General features: G+C 36.3%; 1 protein-coding gene across 1 annotated transcript in view; it reads left to right on the forward strand.

Moving 5' to 3' along the window:
* The first annotated feature begins 12035 nt into the window (after positions 1–12035).
* The window catches only part of LOC124790100 (DIS3-like exonuclease 2), a 227914-nt gene continuing 223018 nt past the window's right edge, over positions 12036–16931 (forward strand). The window contains exon 1 of the mRNA XM_047257666.1: positions 12036–12480. Within this exon, the coding sequence (XP_047113622.1) occupies positions 12221–12480 (260 nt within the window). The 5' untranslated portion in view covers positions 12036–12220. The remainder of the gene's footprint in view (positions 12481–16931) is intronic.

A 16931-nucleotide genomic window follows, 5' to 3' on the forward strand; every position in this document is an offset into this window, starting at 1 on the left:
GCATAAATTTATACAGCTTCCATAAAACCTCCAGCTCATGTGGCTTCTATAAAGTTTCTTGTACTAATGTCGTTCGTCGAATTATAGCAGTTCATTTTCTTATCTTAAAAATATAAGGCACTAAGCGTAAGCAACATGCTATAGCGAGTAAATATACCAGTAGAGAACAGAATGCCAACAAGTGGATGCAGCACAATTCTTACAACGAGGCTCTGCCAAACGAACAATCTATAATTAATACAATAGTGTGACCTAAACTCTATGTTTGTACACAGTATATCAGCATTTCTATACACCAAATTAAAGAGTAGTTATGACAACAAGACAGAAAAGTGTAAATATGCAATCCATATGCATAGCAGCAAACAGGTCATTAGCATCATATCAGCATAAGCAAATAAATGTTCATATGTAATCTTAATAAGTAAACATGAAGGCGCAAGCAGATAAATGACAAAGTGTAACCTACATACATAACTACAGTCAGCACAATTAATCAGGTGACAATTATAATTTAAATAAATAAGCACAGCAGGCACATAATAAAAAAAATAAGACATCAGTGAAAAAGCATAGCAGCCAAGCGATGCATAATATATACAAGTTACAACCCAGTTCATTAATAATCATTGTCAAAATCAGTTAACGTACGCAAACACGTCGCTTCACAAGTAAATTCATAGAACATAAAATTAGCACAAAGTATGAATCACGTAATTGCGAGCAGCAAATTACGTCTAAAGTACGTACCTAAGTGGAAATATGTTACCTGAAAAATAAACTCAATTAATAGTTACCTTTTTAGTTTATTAGTTTCTTTTTGGAAATTACATTCTTTCTGAAATTTTCTCGATAGCAAGTCCTCTTAACGTCGGAGACACACAGAATTTACCTGAAGTTCTTAAATATTTTATAGAACCGTATCCTGAAAAATACTGAACGTTAATAACATAATTCATCATGTCACTATAGCTTTATACTGAATTTAGTCGGAGAACTTAGACTGTGTATTTGTTTACGGCTGTCAGTGCATTCACACTGAGCGCTCGATCAGCTGTAGGCGCGTGACGTAGGAAGTAATTGTTTGCGGTCAACGACTGCCTTGTGCGGCGCGCAGACTTGACTGTTGCTTTGAGTATATGCCACCGCCAAAACACAGCGCGGTATCCTTGTATTCTCTGCATGTTTACATGTAGCTGTTAGTTCTCTAAAGTATGTCATTCCACAGAAATTTTTCAAAAGTATATCATTCCACAAAAATTTTAACGTTAGATATATGATGTATTCCCTTACAGAGTCGTGATTTAAGAGTTTCTACTTCAACAGTGTTATCATGAATAATTTTGCGAACTCTATATGGGCCGTTATAAAGCAGAAAAAATTTGCGACACAAGCCTTTTCCTTTGTGAGACAAACGATGAGACTTAATTAATACCTTTTGGCCAACTGAAAAAGTTTTTGAACGACCAGGACGTTTTGCTGATTTCTCTCTTCTAGCAGCCGCAGATGCAATATTTCGTAGAGCCAGGTTGACAACTTCAGAATGCCGCAGTTTCCGTGAAGGCGGAAAAGGAACTATTTCAGAAATGCGATTTGTCGGTGCTTTACTTTTTAATGTCAATATAGGCGGTAAAGAAGTTGAATCATTAGGGAGTTCATTCAGAATGTTTTGAAAAATATGAAGATACTCATCCCAAGTTCTGTGATTCTGATGACAATAAAGACGACACAATTTATTGATTTCCTTCATCCATCTCTCTGAAGCGTTAGATTGAGGGTGAAAAAGTGAAATGAAAATTGGTTTAATTTTACGACGCTGTAGAGTACGAAGCCAAATTTTAGAACGAAACTGTGATCCATTATCTGATATAACCTTATCAACATGACCAACTTCTTTAAGAAAATGTTTGATGAAAGCGTTAGATACTGAACGAGCTGTTGCTTTGCGTAAAGGTGTATAACACACATATTTTGACGTCAACTCCACTGCTACGAAAATGTATGCAAAACCATTGGTAGAACGAACCACTGGACCGAACAAATCGACTGCAGCCATGTCTTTTAATTTCGCTGGAATGATAGGAAACAACGGTGCTCTGTGAGAAACTGTTGGCGGCTTAGCCTTTTGACATAATTTGCATTTGGCCAGAACAGATCGAATACGTTTTTCCATATTACTGAAGTAGCAATTTTCTCGTAATTTATGAAAGCATTTTCTGGGACCAAAGTGTGCATAACTGAAATGCGTATACCAAATCAGCTTATTAGCCCACTCATCAGGAATACAAACTAACCAAACAGAGTTGTCGACCGATTTTCGTTTAAAAAGAATGTCATTGCGGACTAAATAATGCTGTCTAATCGCTACGCTTTCCTTTCTCCTCCACTTCTCCTTAATGTCCTTCCAGATTGGATCCTTATTTTGCTCCTTAGCGATGTCCTGGAGCGAAGACGAAATAAAGTTCTCAAACGCAACACCTTGAATATACATCAAACAATAATTGTTTTCTATGCAGTCCTCTTCAGCACTTTGTTTCAAACCCATAGGTGCACGTGATAAAGCATCAGCAACAATATTTGAAGAACCCTGTATGTAAACAATACTAAAATCAAACTCCTGTAGGTACAACGCCCATTGTGACAATCTGCCGTGAGTTAATTTTGTTGACATAAGAAATTCCAGAGCTCGATGATCGGTATAAACCTTAGTATGTCTGCCAAACAAAAATGTGCGAAATTTTGTGAAAGCCCAAACAACAGCCAAAGCTTCAAGTTCCGTAATCGAATAATTCTTTTCTGATTTTGAAAGAACACGACTTCCAAATCCAATAGTTTTCTGTACTACAACGCCGTCTTCTTCTATCTCTTGAAATAAATGTGCACCTAGGCCTTTGTATGATGAGTCCGTCGCCAAACAAAAATCTTTAGATAAATCCGGATGTGAAAGAAGTGGAGCAGCAACTAAAGCATCACGAAGCTGTTCAAATTCTGACTGAGCTTCCTCATCCCAACACCAATTAGATTTCTTTCCAGATAGTTCACATAAACGAGGTGTGGCCAAATCGTCCAATCTAACAAAGCGTCTAAGAAAATTACAGACACCAAGAAAACTACGAACATCACGTTTTGTGGTAGGAACAGCATAATTACGAATAGCGTCAAGTTTTTCTGGATCAGGAAGAATACCTTCTGTAGAAATAATGTGACCGAGAAATTTCACCTGAGAACGACCAAATTCAGATTTTTCTAAGTTCACTGTAATGCCAACTCTTGCAAAAATACGTAATAATGAATCCAAAATTTTGTTGTGCTCACTCCAAGAATGTTTAGCAATAAGAATGTCGTCAAGATATGTAGTAATATTGTCACGAAGATAAACAGGTAAAATTTCATTCAAGCTAGGAATGAATGCTGCTGAAGGTACAGTAAGTCCAAACGGTAATTTCCGAAATCACTTTTAGGTAAAATAGTCATATCCGGTTATTGTTTACTTACTCACTAGATAGATTGATAGTCGAAGAGTTGGTTTAACAGATGCAAAGAATAGTAAAAGAGTAGGCAGCGGTGCAGAAAACTAAAAGCGAAATAGCACCACTACAGCTCGGGGCCCTATGCACGCTACGGCACAGACTCACTTAGTGTAGTGAATCCCCTGAGGACTTTAATAACCGCACATAATTTCCAGTTTGTGACTTAGTGGCCAATTTGGTGGGAGTGCGTACATAAATTGATCTAACCATGCACATGGATGTATGTCATTCTTAGAATTGCGGAAGATCTTAAATTTCCGAACAGTCAAAAAGTGTTTATAGTCAAAGTTTTCGCCTCATGGCGACAAAGACCTGCCGCGTCTGTCCCAGTCCGAATGTCGATTATTATAAAGTCCGCGCGCCTGGCGCTCTCTTGTTGCATCCCATAAATGAAACAAATTATTTTCTTCAAACCCTTCTAGTATCTGTGATTCTAAATTTCCTTTGCCGTCTTTTCCTACGATTTCGCCTTCAATTTGTTTGACTTGCTTTTTTAATGCCTCAAATTCCCTTTTCACGCGTTCATTAAATTTTCCCTGATTTTCAACATGCTTATTTATGTTCTGATACGCTTCGGTTTCTGCAAATGGTAATGGAGCTGTATCATCCGAATCTCTGTCCCCATGTAAACTAAGATTTGTCAATTTATCTGAAATCTCTTCAACTCTTTCCGATAAATCACCTATTTGTTCTTTCTGTTTATTTACATCTTCCATAAGTGTCGCGACTCGGGTTTCAGTATTGACACATTTAGTAGTTAACTGTACATACTGTTGTGTTAGGTTATTTAATCTGTCATTTGGTACAGATTCCTCGATTCTCTCAAGTATTTCTTCCTTATCTTTTGCACGTTGGAAATTTAACTCTGAAAATTTTTGTACTATCACGCGATCTTTTTCTTCCTGTTCTCTATCCTGTTCCCTTTGTCTAATATCTACTGCAATTAATCTATTATTGTGAGAATTCAAAATCGGTTGTACTTCTTCTCTGATTTCTTTCTTTAATTCATCCTTCATATTTTTGAAACATGTCCCTATTCGTGAGTCTAAGCATGTTTCCAAAGTTCCAATCTCTGTTTTAAATTCAGATCCCAAAGTTCCCATCTCGATTTTAATTGTTCCTATTTGTGATCCCAGTGAGTCTAACCGTGTTTCCATTGTTCCCATCTGTGTTTTAATTCAGATCTAAACTGTGTTTCCATTGTTCCCATCTCTGTTTTCATTGTTCCCATTTGTGAGTCTAACTGAGATCCCAAATTTAATATTGCACCCATCAACTGCTCCATATTAAATGGTTCAGAATTCTTTTCGCCCCTAACATTTCCCGCAAAACTAACTTCCTTCGTCATAGCTGTAAGGCTATCTGTGTTCGATACTATTTCAGAATCTTCTATCGTTAATCTAGTATTCTGTGAATTTTCTGATTGAGAAAAATTTTGAAATGGTCCCGGACTATTTTCCCGACTTATTACATTGTATTCCACTTCATTATCCATCATACTGTTTTCCTCTGTTGGCGAGTTCGCCATGTTAACAATTTCATCAGTCTCACTATTCATCATTTTTGCCTTTTTCATCGACCGCGTAATCATTTACAAAACATAAAAAACTCGTCACTGTACGAAAATTACACACAATGACTCTTTATCTCCAACAATACCATTCACACGAAATGTTTCCCTCAAACACGATTAATCGAACAATTGAAATAATTGCACTAAATTGTCAAACCCGTAGACAAGACAACACAAATTAAATTTTGAAAAATACCATTAGAAGAATGCCAATTACCAAATCTGCACATGCAATATAGACTACAATTACTAAACTACAAATTACTACAACAATACTACTGTCTACTATTTTTACAATCAGAAGAATTCCAAGAGACGATCCGAAGCAGCGGTCGCCACGTGCATGGGGGCTTAATTAAATAAAATGCAAATATTTTTAAATTTTTGGTAGCTGTTTGTCCGATTACGTTGTGTCTCGTAAACGGTTGGCCCTGACTAGTTTTTGTACGCAGTCTGACTGCATAGAATAGCAACAAACAATGAAAGAAAATTATCGTTAACACAATTAATTAATTAAGTCCCCAGCAACTAAGAAACCTATGAAACCAAGCACAAGTATAACTGTTATGTATGTGGAAGTATGACTCAAGTATGACTCAATGCACATCTGGCACGGTTCTTCTTCAACAAGACAAGAATTTTTAAATACCAATTTTACTGACGTGATAAAAGAAAATTAGAAATACTATAATTGCGTAAGGAAAGCAGAATTAAACTCTAATACAAGAACACACGCCAGATGCTTTGTTGACTGAACCTGTAATGACGCATTATTTAGGACACTGAAATAATGAAAAAAAAAAGAAACGGAGTTTGTTACCTCATTTATATTGATGAAAATCACTCTAATCCTTACAATATATCTCCACACCGATTCTCTACTACCACATCTCAACAAGACTCTCCAATATCACATCTCAGCATGCACTGCCCACAAACACTCTCTGCTACGAGTTCTTAACAAGTAATGACTACTACGAGCTCTCGACAAGCACTGTGGAGGCGGCAGAATAATATTCTTTGGCGCAATCTCTGGCGCAGTGGCTCAGTGTAGCCACCTTTCAAGCACTTTACAATTTTCTGAAAAACATTACTTACAATTTCGTCAGCTGATTCTTGTTTGTTGGGCATGATTACTGTACTTTTATCAGCTTCATGAATATATTAATATATATATTAGTATTACAGGTAACTCTAAAATATTTCTGTTTGCTGATGACACTAGCTTGGTAGTAAAGGACGCTGTGCGCAACATTGGCCCAGTATCAAATAGAGCAGTTCATGACCTAAGTTCATGACTTGTAGAAAATAAACTAACTCTAAATCACAGTAAGACTCAGTTTTTACAGTTTCTATCACACAATTCAACAAAACCTGACATTTTAATTTCACAGAATAGGCATGTGATTAGCTATACTGAACTGTTCACATTTCTAGGTGTTCAGATAGATAGTAAACTGTTGTGGAAAGTCCTCATTCAGAATCTTGTTCAAAGACTTAATGCTGCTATTTTTACTATTTGAATGGTATCTGAAGTGAGTGATCGTCTGTGAAGAAAATTAAACTTTGCTTATTTTCATTCGCTTATGTTGTATGGTATTATATGTTGGTGTAACTCTTCCCATTCTAAAAGGATATTTTTGGCTCAGAAACGGGCGGTTCAGGCAATAAGTGGTGTAAGTTACGACCCTCTTGTCAACCCCTGTTCACGAGTCTGGATTTTTTGACAGTGGCCTTTCAGTATATCTATATATTCCTTACTGTCATTTCTTGTTAACAATATTAGCTTATTCCCAATAACAAGCAGCTTTCTCTGAGTTAATACCCGGCAGAAATCAAACCTACATTTGGATCGGACTTCCTTAACTCTTGTGCAAAAAGGTGTGTAGTATACTGCTGCATCCATTTTCAATAGGCTACCTCTCGAATTCAAAAATCTTAGCAGTTATCCACACGCTTTCAAATCGAAACTGAAGAGTTTCCTCATGGGTCACACCTTCTATCCTGTCGAGGAGTTCCTTGCAAAATTAAGCTGATCTTGTTATATTGTTGACTGCATTTACATAAACTTATGGATTGACATTTTTGGGTTCATAAACGAATTGTTTTTATTTGTTATTACTTTTATGTTGTAATTTCATATACTGGCATGTTCCATGACCTTGGTGATTTGCTCCTCAATTTGGTCCTACGAAACTTGACGTGTCAATAAATAAATAAATAATCAATAAGGGACCCCAGACTGAACCCTGTGGGACACTGTTTTTGATACCTCCCCAGTTAAATGATTCTACTGATTTTTGTAGACTATCTGTACTGCTAATTTTATCATTCTGCATTCTTCTAGTTAAATATGAATTAATATGAATTAAACCATTTGTGCACTGTCTGACTCATACCACAATACTTAAGTTTCTCTAGAAGAATTCCATGATTCACAGATTTAAAAGGATTTGAGAGATCACAGCATTTAACATTTGATCAATAAAAGCATTATAGCATTTTTTCTGTTGAAAAGCCTTTCTTTATACCAAACTGAAATTTTGTTAGTACTTAATATCTACAAATATATGATGCTGTCCATGAACACATTAATTTTTCCAGAATGTTTGATAAGTCTGTCAGAAGTGGGAATGGGCAGTAGTTGCTAGTATCAGCCCTATCCCCTTTTTCATGCAGCAGTTTTACAATAGCTTATTTCAGTCGATTTGGCGAAATGCCCTGCTTCAGTGAGTTACGACATATGTGGGTGCGAATTCTACTAAGTTTTTGGGAACAGTCTTTTAGTATTCTGCTGGAAATGCCATCAATTCCATGTGAGTTTTTATTTTTGAGTGAATTTATTATTTTCCTAATTTAAGTAATAGAGGTGGGCTGGATTTCACTTTTGTCAAATTGCATAGGTATTGCCCCTTCCTTATAATTGCCTTGCATTTCCTAATGAATATTTGGAACCTATTTCTCCATAACACTTTATATATATATATATATATATATATATATATATATATATATATATATATATATATAAATAGTTGGTTCTACTGAGAAATTCATCAATGGAGTAGAAGGAGTTGGCCACCAATAAATCCTTTAGGCTTCTCTTAGACTGAATTTTATTGGTTGTTAAGCTTTTTATGGCTGCTCGCAAGTTATTGAAAATGTGTGTTCCTGAATAATGCACATCTTTTTGTACAAGACTAAGTGACTTTAGATCATTGTGAAGATTTTTCTTATTTCTAGTATTGATTCCATGAATTGAGGTGTTGGTTTGAAAAAGTGATATATTTTTAATGACAAATTTCATTAAGGAGTAAATATATTGGGAAACAGTAGTTGGTATCCCTAGTTCCCTAAACAGGCTTCTGCAGGATGTTCTTGAGTTCACACCACATATAACTCTTACTGCACGTTTTTGTGCCCAGAAAACTTAAGCTTGGCTTGATGAATTACCCCAAAAAATAATCCCATATGACATTATGGAATGAAAGTAAGCACAGTATGCCAGCGTTTTCATTTTTATATCGTCTATGTCTGACACAATTCGCATTGCAAATAGAGATTTGTTAAGAAGCTTCAGCAGTTCTGTGGTGTGCTCCTCCCAGTTGAATTTATTATCAAGCTGTAATCCCAAGAATTTAACAGTGTCCACTTCTTCTATCTGCTTGTCACTGTATGTTAGACATATACTCATGGGACACCCCTTACAAGTTCTGAACTGCTTGTAGTGTGTTTTTTCAAAGTTTAGTGACAAAGAATTGGCTAGGAACCAGTGATGACTGTCCACAAATATTTTAGTAGCTGACCTTCCTAAGACTACACTTGATTTGCTATTTATTGCAATGTTTGTACCATCGGCAAACAAAACGAACTTGGCGTCTGGTAATGTTACTGATGAAAGGTCATTGATATACACAACAAAAAGTAAGGCCCCTAAAATGGAACCTTGTGGGACCCCACATGTAATTAGTTCCCAGTTGGATGATGCCTGATAGCTTGATACATGTCTCTTTCCTAGTAACACCCTTTGTTTCCTGCCAGAGATATAAGATTTGATTCATTTTGCAGCATTTCCTGTTATACTATAATATTCTAATTTACTTAAAAAGATATTATGATTCACACAGTCAAATGCCTTTGACAGATCACAAAATATACCAGTTGACTTAAATTTTTTGTCTAATGAATTAAGCGCATTTTCACTGTAAATGTAGATAGCCTTCTCAATATCAGAACTCTTTAGAAATCCGAACTGTGACTTTGACAGTATGTTATTTGAGATAAGATGGTTATAAAGCCGATTGTACATTACTTTTTGTAAAATTTGTGAGAATGCTGGCGAAAGTGAAATTGGACGGAAATTTGATACTATTTCTTTATCTCCCTTCTAAAACAGTGGCTTAACTTCAGCGTATTTTAACCATTCAGGAAATGTTCCACTGATAAACGACTGGTTTTATAGATAGTTTAATATGTTACTTAACACAGAATCACATTCTTTAATTAACTTTGTTGATATTTCATCATACCAACTAGATGTTTTTGATTTTAAAGCTTTTGTGATGGACATTATTTCTGCTGGGGTAGTGAGGGTCAAATTCGTATTATGGAAGTTACTTGAAATGTCTGGTTTGAGGTATTCCATAGCAATATCTAGAGAACCTGACAACTCCATCTTTTCAGTAACAGTTATAAAATGTTTGGTAAAAAGTTCTGCAACACTATACACATCTGTCACCAATGTATCATTTACTCTTAATGCTATTTGTCCCTCTTCATGTCTGGTTCTACTGGTCTCCTCCTTCACTGTATCCCATGTTGTCTTTATTTTGTTATCTGATATGACTATCTTTTCCTTGTTATATGTTTACTTTGATGTCTGTGTTACAGTCTTTAATATTTTGCAGTATTTCTTGTAATGTGCTATAGCATCAACATTGGAATTGTTTTGGATTGACAGATACAGTTTTCCTTTTGTTTTACAAGATACCCCTATTCCTTGAGTAATCCATTGTTTTTTTGGAGACTTTGCTCTAACCTTGGTAAGTTTTTGGGGAAAACGGTGTTCAAATAAGGTAAGCACTTTATTAGCAAAATTGTTATATTTTTCATTCATGCCATGACCACTGTAAACATCAGTCCAGTGAATGTCTCTGAGGAGTGTCCTAAAATAATCAATTTTTTGCTAATTGATTACCCTCTTGAGCTCAGATTTAACAGATTTTATATCCTGTTCAGTGTTGACATTTAACAGAAGGAACTGCATGTCATGATCTGAGAGGCCATTGACTATTGATTTTGTAATATAATTTTGTTCATTGGACTTTTCTATAAAGATATTATCAATGGCTGTTTGTGAGCAATTGGCTACTCTAGTGGGGATCTTTACAGTGGGAAGTAAGTTGAATGATGGTGTTACTAACTCAAATAAGTTCTTATTGGAAGAGTCTTTAAGGAAATCTACATTGAAATCACCAGCAACCACTATTTATTTGTTTTTGGCTGTTAAATGGGCCAGTACACTTCAAGATGGTTTACGAGCAGATTAAAGTTACCTGCAGGTGTCCAATATACACTTAATATTATGAAGGATTTTTTGTGAAATTCTACTTCTGTTGCACATGCTTCCATTGCTGTTCTAGGCAAAATTTATGAATGTCTATGTTCTTAAATTTATGACAGTTCCTGATGAATGTTGCATCTCCTCCTCACTCAATTTCTGATCTACAATAGTGAGATGCTAACCTAAACCCTGTAACACTTAAAAGTTCTATACCAGTGGTCACATGATGTTCAGAGAGACAGAATATGTCAGCTGGGTTTGAAGACTCAAATTCATTAATGCAGATAATCAATTTATTAATTTTATTTCTCAGTCCTCGAATATTTTGATACAATAAAGATAGCTGACATTTCACACTGACTGAGTTAAAATTGGGTAGAGCTAAAATATCTGATGACTGTTGAAAGTTCTTAACGAATAGCTGTTTATGCTGAAGTAATAAGCAAGAATTATGTTTTTTGGTTTCTTTCTCAAACTGAAGGTTTGTCTTAGTCGTGACCTATCTTAAAATTTGGTTTCTTTCTGTCCTTGCTACCCTAAAAAAGAGTCTTTTCTGAACCTCATAACCACTGGTATTTTATCACTCATGATATTTTCTATCAGTGTGCTGCTTATGTCTACCACTCGGGTGGGAAAACCAGTAACTGATGTCAATTGAAAGAACCAAGTAATACCACAGTTAGACTGTGGTAATACTTCAAGGGAAAGCTTTCTGTCGGACTCTTTCAGAAAATCTACATTGAAATTCCTACAAACACTAATTTGCTTCCCTCTGTCTGACAGACAGTATAACGGAGAATCCTAGTTTTTCAAAAACTGCTGAAAATTTCCGAATGGGGACAAACATACGTCTACAATTATAAAAGTATCATTATTTAGTTTATGCTCACACGCACGTTCTTCTGTATGTTGCACTACACAGAACTTTTTAGTTCCTAAATTTTTCACCCTGTGATAAATTTTTACTCTTATAGCAACTCCTCCTCTCATCAAAGTGCCCCTAATTACATGTGCTGGAAGCTTATATCCACTACATTTATATTTTTCATGCCAGTGACTATATTGTGTTCAGACAGGCAAAGTACTCTTTGTCACCCTCAATTTCAAAGTATTCTAAAGAAACAAGACGCTAATCTACTTTGTTTTTTAATTCCCTCATATTCTGGTGCAAGATTTCAGATTATAGTTAAGATATAAGTTACCGTCTTATTTCGGGTAACTACTACGTAGTACAGTGCGAAGTCAAGCAGTTCAGGAGTTGAAAGAAGTAGCTTCGATGTTGAACATGAGAAAAAAAAAATCGCATCTGCGTTTGTGAAAGAATCTTAGGTCAACCGCCAGCGATGTTACTTCACGGAGCAATGAGCCCACAAGTAATTTGACGTACAACTGATAGCAGACGGTTTTGTTTTGTTGGTAGTAATGTAGAGGGTACTTTTTTTTATGGAGTGTATTGAAATTGTGCGAGATGTGTTGTGCGGCGACAGTGTGATTGCAACTACTGATGCAAATTTTTAGAAGTTTTATTTCGCTTTCAGTAAGACAGTCCATGTAATGGGCGAAAACATGGGTGTAATTCCAGTAGATAGCAGTGATTTTCCTGAAATTACGGAAACAGTATCAGATGTTACGAAAGAGCTTACAGTTACCGAGACGGACAATATAACAGTACAAGCGGAAGACTGTATAAATGTAGGTGTAAATTGTCTAGAAGAGGCCGAAGGTGACATTGTCTGCACTGAAGAAAAACGAAAGAAAAGACATAGGATAAGGAAGAGAAAGCCCAAGAACAAGAACGATACAGGCTCTGAAAGGTAGGCAATATTTAATAAGTGTTCATAAGGTCCAAAGGTGGACACTAGTGCTGTACGTCCGACAGCTCCACCAGCATCTATTCTCTATTCATTGTTTTGAGGTAGTTGACATTTAGTATGACATCTTATTCATGTCATTTATTTCTACACAAAACTGGAGGTGACCTGAAAAATACACATGGGGACCAGCTGTTTCTTGCTAATTCATTGCACCAGCATTTTATTTTTAAGGCTTTTCTTCGCCTAAAACAAGTTGAAAGATATACAGAATTTGCTCCTGGTTTTTTTATGTGTGATTATTACAGTCATGTTTTTAAAAAAATCAGACGAACTTTATTGCAATATAGTGATGGAAAGCGGTTGGACACCATTTCAGAACAAGTAGTGATTCAGATCACCATTGTAACTTTTCGATAATCTGATGTGTGCTGTGTGGATAAATAAGTTATGATGAACAATGTGGTGTGCAAGTTCTGGTAGTGAAGTCCACGGCTAGATAAGTGTCCTCAGTAGAATTGTTAGTGGTACCACACTAGGCCTATATAGTTTCCATGCTAATAGAATTTGCACTGCAAAAAACTATTTTTGTTACTAGTGTCCAATTGGAGGATTCTTTCTGTTTTATATTTGTCATTCTTATATGCATTATAATTGGAATTAAGGTAAAGTTTTGAATATGGCTAGATAAGACAAATTGGGCAATGAATATATCATAAGGCCCCTGAATAATGAATGGTAAAAGCTGAACTGCTATGTTTCTAACTTCTGTATAACTCAAACGATGTTTATGTTTTATTGCTACCTAAATGTTTACTTAGACACATTGATTATTTATACTCAAGAAGGTGGTATCAATTTGAAATAAGTATTAATAGGTCTACTTATATTTGGATTCTCCAATCCTCATTTATGTTTAATTGGAGCATTTATATCATTCTGTGTTAGTCATTCAGCATTAATACCTGTGAGAGACTTTGTCAGTATGCTTAACTTACTGATTTTATAAAAATATATTTCTTCATTGCTATGTTTATATTGAGCATTTCCAAATAATATTCTCATATGTGAAATGGGTTAGACCTAGCTAACAAGAAGGTGCAACTTTACCTTGAATGATTTGATTTGCCATGCAGACACGTCTCTCTCTCTCTCGCTTTAAGTGTTCAGAGATGTAAAATTGTGCTCTTAACAAAATGAAAAAACATAGTATCATATGACTGTAATATCAGTGAGCTACTGTTGAAATCAGCCAATTCATATGTTCCCCTGTGTGAAACACTTTGTAGGGATATAAAGTGGAATGATCACATAGTGTCAGTCGTGGGTACAGCAGATTGTAGAGTTAAGTTCAGTGGTAGAATACTGGGGAAGTGCAATCAGTTTGCAAGGAGATTGCTTACAGATTACTCAAGTGACTGGTTCTAGAATGTTTGTGGGACCTGTACGAAATAGGACTAATGGGTAGTGCAGATGGTCACAGGTTTATATGATCCATGGGAGAATGTCACAGAGACACTGAAGGAAGTCAACTGGAAGACTCTTGTAGATAGACGTAAACTATTGTGAGAAAGCCTGTTAATAGAGATTCAAGAACTGGCTTTGAATGATGGCACTAGGAATGTAATGCAACCCTCCATGTATCGCTCACACAGTGATCGTGAGGAAAGGTTGCGTTATCAATGCGGCAGAATGGCTACTTCCAGTGTATACAAAATAACGACAGTAAAGCCACTGCATGCTTCCACCAAAACCATGGAAAATTGGGGGTTTAGGGTGGGGGCAAACTAAATATGCAACTATAAAAGAGCACTGCATCACCCCAAAACAAATAGACCTAAAAAAAAAAAAAAAAAAAAAAAAAATTACAGCACTCTGCTACATCAACAAAACCACAGGAATCGGACACTTCTCTTGACCTGTATAGCTCTACTGCAGCTACAGATACCAAGAAAACAACAGCTTCAACTCCAAAAGTGGAATTGGAAGTTTCCTTTGACTGACATAGCTCAACTGCAGCTGTTGATACCAAAATCGCAACATTCACAACTCCAAAAAGTGGAACCAATTCCCCAACAACTCAGAAACCCAAATACACCATATTCACAATACCCATTAAAACACAGACAACCTACCATGATATACAACACTAAAAGCATCACAATTACTATAGAATAAAACCAAAACAAACACACACACACACACACACACACACACACACACACACACACACATCATATCAAAACCCATCTAGGAGTGTAATGCTATGTTCCTGAACTTCACTGTCATCTCTCTCTACCTAACAAAAAAGCAATTAAAAAATTAGTCTTCTTTCCCACAGCAAACACCAAACTAAACAGACATAACAAAATCGCCAAACACACAAAATAAAAAATCCCTTAATAACTCACGAAAACTCTTCCATGACTCGTGGAAGCATCTTATGTGGAGGGGTTTCTGGTTAGAGAAGTCTACACATGGGGCTTGAGATATCGTGTTTATGACACTTTGGTTTAATTTTTTATTGTTTTATGTATTGTTTTGTGCATAATTTTGTGTTTCGTGCTTATTGAAATTGGTGTTAGTGCATTCATTTTTATACATATTTGAGTAGTGGTGTTAGTTGTTGCCGGCCGGGGTGGCCGAGCGGTTCTAGGCGCTACAATCTGGAACCGCGCGGCCACTACGGTCGCAGGTTTGAATCCTGCCTCGGGCATGGATGTGTGTGATGTCCTTAGGTTAGTTAGGTTTAAGTAGTTCTAAGTTCTAGGGGACTGATGACCTCAAAAGTTAAGTCCCATAGTGCTCAGAGCCATTTGAACCATTTTGTTAGTTGTTGGTATTTGTGTCAGATTGTGATTGGTGGGTGTTGTGGAGTTTTTTACTCGTACATTGGTGTTGATAAGGTGAGATTTTCAATGTTAATCATATGGGTGAGTTGTGGTTTTGTGGTACTGTGGACTTTGCTTTTAGGTGTGTAGGTCTAGTGTTAGATATCAGATTTGTTGAGTTGTGTGTGGTGTTGTGATATTGTGGATTTAGTTTGAACTGTATAGTCCAAGAGAAGTTTCTGGTACAGTGTTTTGGAACTGTGTGTTGGTCTATGGTATTGTGGACTTCATTTTAACTATATAATATAATCCAGATACTACTTCCATTACCATTTTTTATACCTTTTTAAGTTAATTAGCACTGATGTTAGCCATTCATGTCATTGTGCATGCAAATTCAACCGGCATGCCAGTTGCAGCTGGCATGATTTGCATTTTCATAGCATAGATAATAGTGTGCAAGACTGCTCGTCCTTTGCATCCTTAATACCATCCTGTGTCCAATTTTTGTATTGCCCTCTTGTTCGGTTCTAGGAAACCAAATGAAGAATGCATTTGGTGACATGGTCTCTGGTGGGCCACTTGAATTTGTGTTCTTAATGGCCCAATTGGCTAACTTAATTTCTAATTAACCAGATGAGAGCTATTTCAGTGTTTCATTTGTTGGGCTTTTCCAGTGCACCCCTGCCCTTAACACATGACAGAAATAACAGTGTTTCCCACAATGTGCATCATATTTTTTTTTGGTTTAGTATGGTTGAGTGATAGTATTGGTATTGTCTGTTGGTTATTTCTCTAGGGTATGGGCAAGCACTTGAACAGTAATATACTTCCTTGTGGAGCTGTTCCCACTGGAACACTGGCCTTTTCTGCCTCATTTAGCTTTTATAGCTAATTTTGTAATGCACTATTATCACTTAGTAGTTATACTATAACCCTGTATCCCCCCCTCCCCAACCTGCAGATTACTGCTTCTGTACTATGTGGCAGTCACATTCTGATCTGAGCTGCGGAAGATGGTGGTCATTTGTGCGTGAATTGTGCTTGCTACTGTGACAAATGTGTGTCTGTTTCTGAAGGATGCTTTGGCCAAAAGCTAAATGCATAACAATCTTTTTGTTGTTCCTATCTGTACTCAGTGTGTCAGTTTTATTGTGAGTAGCAATCTATCTTTTTCCCTTTATTGTCGTAAGTGATATTTTGGAAGTAATGCTTATGTATTTGCTACTGTCTCTTGCCACTCCAAAGCTTTGGTGTTACAGTTTGGCAATAACTTTCACAAATGCCTGAATGTGGGAAATGTTGACATATGATGGGGGTATTTCAACTCAAAAGAAGAGGGCATTGTTTTGTTCACGAGTCACCTTATATGAGGGGCAGGGGACATTAAATTGAATTGAAAATGGAGTTGGTGGCATAACTTGACTAAAAGAATCCTGCGGCGTTAAGGAATATCACTTTGGCAAGAGCAGGAAGTTCGGCAAGTAAAAATTGTAGATTTAGACCAATGCTTGATTGTAGTAAGTAAGTTACAATGGATGTAGATTGCAGTAGTTGTGCACAGGATAGACAATTGTGGAGAGCTGCATCAAATCTCCAGTGAAAACCACAACTACTACTCTG

The sequence above is a fragment of the Schistocerca piceifrons genome, chromosome 3 (genome assembly GCF_021461385.2).
Source record: "Schistocerca piceifrons isolate TAMUIC-IGC-003096 chromosome 3, iqSchPice1.1, whole genome shotgun sequence".
In the NCBI taxonomy this organism is placed as follows: Eukaryota; Metazoa; Arthropoda; class Insecta; order Orthoptera; family Acrididae; genus Schistocerca; species Schistocerca piceifrons.